Consider the following 5,625-nt stretch of genomic DNA (forward strand, 5'->3'; position numbering starts at 1 on the left):
CCTAGCTGGTTTTGCTCAGTGGATAAAGCATTGAACTGTGGACTGGAAGGTCCTGGGTTCAATTCTGGTCAAGGGCACATGCTCGGATTGTGGGCTCGATCCCCAGTAGGGGGTGTGCAGGAGATAGCTGATTAATGGTACTCTCTCTCATCACTTGTTTCTATCTCTCTCTCCCTCTCTTTTCCTCTCTGAAATCAATAAAAATATTTTTTAAAAGAATTATGTGTGTCTCAACTCAATTGTTATAAAAATTAAAATATCAAGTGGCTTTGAAATTATAACTGCTAAATTGTTTTGGGATATGAACAGTTATGGTCAATTTTTTAGAGCATCAAATCAAGGAATATTTGAAGTAAAGGAAATCCATCCAATACAAATCAAGTAAAGGAAATGTCACACTACTCAAAATTGGCATAAAATATTTTTTTTGGCATAAAATATTTTTAAATGGGAAGGATACATATAAAAAGAATTGACAAAATTATGGAAGGTCATTTCATTTTAAACAAATGATTGTTATCTACACTTCTGTGCCATTGACAGAATCAGTAAAATGCATCCAGAAGAAGGAGTATAATGCTTTTATCCTTTTCATATATGCCACAGTATATGCAGAGAAGCATGACTATAACTGCTAACCATGAAATTAAACTGTTATAAGTATTATAAATAAAGAACAGGACCATCTTTTTAGTCTATTCAAAATTAATCCTCCTCCTGTGTAGACTAAAAAGACAATAACAGAACTACAAGAGACTGACTAAACAGTCAAAAGATTTATTATGGAGATATAAAGACTCTTTATAACCTAGCATGATAGTATTTTTTAACCCAAGTTGTGAAACTTATCAAGTTTGATTATGCTCCTTTAATTTTAAAAAGTTCCTTCAAAAATTATTTGGCAATAGTAGAATCCAAGGTATGAATAACACATGGCAAAAATGGTAATAAGCTTTCAAACTCGCTATAAGCAAAATCACCACAAAAGTAAGCAAGAGTAACATATTATCCTAAAGAAGAAATATGCACCTAAAAGAGCATTATAACCTGTTTAGTTTGTGTGTGTGTGTGTGTGTGTGTGTGTAACTACAAGGTACTCAAGGTAAACTCCTCAAAGTGATGATGGTAGAGATTTTAATCCTTTGTGTCCAATATAGCATTCTAGTCTACAAAGTACATTTTATTACTAAACTCCAGCCATATAAAACAAAATTAAATAGAAAAAATATTTTGCTTTAAAATATTTTATTTTAATAGCTATATTTTAGTAATGAAATAAAATATATTTTAAATATAGACTTATAAATAATATGAATATATGCAATAATATAATTAAAATATATTTTATATTCATCTCAATATTTAAAATTTTGAAAACTAAAAATAAATAAAATTTGTAACAATAACAGAACATCCATTGTGGTACAATAAAATTATGTGATCATTAAAATATGTATGAAAAATGTTTCATAGCATGGAGAAATCCTTGTTATAATGTTAGTGGATAAAAAGCAAGAATCAAGAAGTATATATAATATCCTCCCAAACATGTCTTCAAAAATACGTATAGGAAAAAGACTGAAGATTAATATGCCAAACATTAACAGTGTTACCATTGGAGATAGAATTATAAATGAGTTTCCCATAATTTAAAAAACTTTTACAACCTTTCTAATTGTCTATGGGGACCTTTAAAACATTATTCAATTATGGATCAAGTGAAAAACTACAGAATTTTCACATGGTTTGTATCAGAAGCCACCCTTTTAAGAAGTAATTTCTCTTACACAATTTGAACTATTAACATAAAAGGATGCTTCTTGGTTTGCATAATTTAGCTACTCACATAACAGTACAGATTTTAACAAAACATTTTAAAATCACCAATTACTAGAAAATTACATTTCATCTCAATTAAAATTTAAATTGCCATAATAAAGCTATCACTTATGTATGCTATGAAATACAGTCAACAGCAATTACAACAAAATTTCAAACATCTATTTTTAGTATATTTGAAATAGAGTCTATGGCAATACACATATTCAATCACAAGTATCCATAAAACTGCAAGAAGACACTATTCAAGTAAAGACCCAATGCACATTTAAATCCTTAACTTTCTCTGAGCCAAAGGTGCTTTAAAATAATACAAGATTAGGTTTTTAGGCAATGTGACTAAAATTTCAAAGTTAAAATCTTAAATAAAACCTGAAACACTGTTGTGAAAAAGAACAGCATAATTCACTGTCTTACCGAAGACAGTTCATCACATCCCAGTAACGTGTAGTAGTCTTCAGTGTCTTCCAACCTGTAATTCAGTATCGCGTCCATTTAGATCACTAAATCAACTCTTCTTGCCCTGAAACAAGAGGCACAATGAGCTGCGAATGAACAGGAAAAGCCTTTTAAATCTGGTTTACAGCAGCATGTTCCAAACTGCACTAACAAGGTTTAAGGCTGGACATAGCCAATACACACACCAGATGTCATCCAAGACCTGTGTAAACTACCTTTCATTGGCTGTTTAGAGAAGAAAAAAAATAATAGACCCTACCAAACTGTTGCAGTGCTGCCTGGGACTTGTAGTTTGAGTTTATATAAGTGATGCAGATTAACCACTCTCTTCTGGATAAACAAAGACTGTCCATTTTTACACACCGCCCCCCCCCAAGTGAGCCATCTCTCCATCTCCTATATTTTTTTTCTTTTTCCTTCTTTTTAAGTGATAAAAGAAAAATTTGAAGCAATATGCTAAAATCTTAGAATTTGTTAGATATGAGTAGTGGGTGGTTTCCTGTGAACTTAGAAAATTTCAAAAGATTTTTAAATAGAATAAAAGAAAGACTCAGAAAGCAAATTTTCATTCATTTGATCATTTATTCATTCAACAAATATTTATTAAGGACCTATTTTGTGCCCAGCATGAAGGTAGGAAAGGTATGCTTAATAACTCTGGGTTCTTAGGGAGCTTACATTCTGATGGAGGGAGGCAAACAAATAAAACCATTTAAAATCATGAAATAAAATAGGAAAGTAAGAAAAATAATTCTATGATGATAGGGTGGATTTGCTGTACCATTTCTCCTGGGCTGGCTCTCTCCAGACTCAAGAATGTGTCTGGTCTGGAGTGGATGCAGGGAACCTGTGTTTCAGCTCACCTTGGCCCTAGGAAATGAAGGTCAGGTCTAGGATTTAGAGAAGGTGAGTGGTGAGGTATACAAAACTGTAACTGCCTTAACCCTTTAAATGCCCCCATAAATATCACCTTGGAAAAAATACTTTTTCACTGAGCCCACCTATATACATCTTTTTTAAAGCTTATTTCTGAAGAGAAATAAAGTAGTGAGGCACCATTTTCACCAATCCTTCACTATATATCCTTTCTTGCTAAAAGTTCTGTATGGAACTTATAAATAATTAATTTTGTTTTAGAAATTTCACATCCCTTGAGGTTTTGAAGGCCTACGTGGGTATCACAAAAGCCTAACCAAAATAGCTGAAAATTGTCTTAAAATGATGTAAAGTTGCTGCTATGGAAAAAAGGATGGTGATTCCTCAAAAAATTAAATATAGAATTACTATAAGACCCAGCAATTGCACTTCTGGGTACACACCCAAAAGATTTGAATGCAGGGACTTGAACAGATATTTGTATACCCGTGTTCGTAATACCATTATTCTCAATAGCCAGAAGCAACCCAGTGTCCACTGACAGAGGAATAGATAAACAAATGTGGTATATACAGACAATGGAATATTATTCAGCTTTAAAAGGAAGGAACCCAGCTGGTGTGGCTCAGTGGTTGAGAATCAACCTATGAATCAGAAGGTCACAGTTCAATTCCCCATCAGGGCACATGCCCAGGTTGCGGGCTCAACCCCTACTAGGGGGCCTGTAGGAGGTAGCCGTTCAATAATTCTCTCATCATTGATGCTGCTATCTCTTTCTCCCTCACCCTTCCTCTCTGAAAAAAAAGAAAAAAAAAGGGAAGGAAATTCTAACAACATGGATAAAGTAAAGTGAAGACATTTTGCTAAGTGAAGTAAGTCAGACACAAAAGGACAAATTCTGTATGATTCTACTTATATGAGGTACCTTGAGGAGTCAACTTCATAGAGACAGAAAGAAAAATGGAAATTTCCAGGGGCTGTGAGGAAGAGTCAAATGAAGAGCTAGTGTTTAAAAGGCATGCAGTTTCAGTTTGGAAAAATTAGAAAAATTCTGAAGATGGATGGTGGTGACGGTTGCACAACAATGTGAATGTACTCAATTCCACTGAACTGTACACTTAAAATAGTTAAAATGGTAAATGTTATGTTATATATATTTTACCAAAATTAAAAAGAAAAGTGATATGAATTCCCTCAAACACTAGACAATATTGATCAGAAAAAGAAAATATTGCTCCTTTATTCTCCTTCTTGAGAAGAGTCAGGACAATGCATTAACGTTCTTCTGAAAAACAAAAAGAAAAGATAATTGTGAATAGAATTTTGGTAATCACTCACTCATGTTTCCTGAAATGCAACTCGAGGCTCCTTTTCCTGAACCACCATATTCTCACATTCTGCAATGTACCATGTAGACACTGAAAATGATGTAGAGACATATTTAATGCCTGGGAAATGTTAGGTGAAAAAAAGTTAGAAAACAATATGTACTATGTAAAACTTCAGAGCGCTAAGACCTATGCACATTACTGGGTATAAGTTATATCAAATTCATCTCAATTTTAAAAGTAAAAAATATAAAATTTACATCTTAAAAGTAGGTATGGTATGATTCCAGTTTTATAAATATAAATTGTATGTATACATACATTGTATATCTATAATAATCTATAATAATAAAAGCATAATAAGCTAATTAGACCGGACATCCTTCCAGATGTCCTTCTGTCCTTCTGGACGAAGCCAGGGCTGTGAGGGAAGCCCGGGTCCTGGGTGCCTGCCAGTGGCCGGAGGGAAGGAAGGCCGACTCTTGCATGAATTTCGTGCATTGGGCCTCTAGTATATTTATAAAATCTGAGAAGGTATATACACCAAAATAGATCAGTTGTCATTAGATAATAGGGCCACAGGTGACTTATATTTTATTCTTTTTACTCATCTACATTTGCTAAGATTAACATATACTATTATTTTAATTAAAAAAAAACAAGCTCCCTGACCAGTTTGGCTCACTGGATAGAGCGTCGGCCTGGGTACTGAAGGGTCCCAGGTTCGATTCCGGTCAAGGGCATGTACCTTAGTTGCAGGCACATCCCCAGTAGGGGGTGTGCAGGAGGCAGCTGTTCGATGCTTCTCTCTCATCGATGTTTCTGACTCTCTATCCCTCTCCCTTCCTCTCTGTAAAAAATCAATAAAATATATTTAAAAAAAACAATCAATAAAAAAAAAAAGGAAGCAGCCCTGGCTGGTGTTCTCAATGGTTAGAGCACCGGCAGGAGCACACAAGGGTCACAGGTTCAATTCCTGGTACCCATTAATCACGTACCTGGTCCTTTCCTATAGGGTTAACCTACACAGTAGGATGTGGGTATAGCTGCAGAGAGATGTTTGTTCCTGCTGAAACCATGAAAGTAATTTGGTCTCTTAGTTGTTGCCATTTGGGAGCATGGA

At 34.2% G+C, this 5,625-nt stretch overlaps 1 protein-coding gene across 2 annotated transcripts in view; it reads right to left on the bottom strand.

The window, feature by feature from the left end:
• The window catches only part of DNAJC12 (DnaJ (Hsp40) homolog, subfamily C, member 12), a 40,750-nt gene extending 36,158 nt beyond the window's left edge, over positions 1–4,592 (bottom strand). The window contains exons 1-2 of one of the 2 annotated variants that reach the window (XM_005876778.2): positions 4,513–4,592; positions 2,257–2,362 (exon numbers count right to left, since the gene is read on the bottom strand). In XM_005876778.2, coding sequence (XP_005876840.1) covers positions 2,257–2,334 — 78 coding nt within the window. In that variant the 5' untranslated portion in view covers positions 2,335–2,362; positions 4,513–4,592. Of the gene's footprint in view, positions 1–2,256; positions 2,434–4,512 lie in introns of those variants that run through there. The other variant, XM_014548169.1, reaches the window with a different exon arrangement.
• Positions 4,593–5,625: the final 1,033 nt, after the last annotated feature.

Source organism: Myotis brandtii, unplaced genomic scaffold (assembly GCF_000412655.1).
Source record: "Myotis brandtii unplaced genomic scaffold, ASM41265v1 scaffold499, whole genome shotgun sequence".
Lineage (NCBI taxonomy): Eukaryota > Metazoa > Chordata > Mammalia > Chiroptera > Vespertilionidae > Myotis > Myotis brandtii.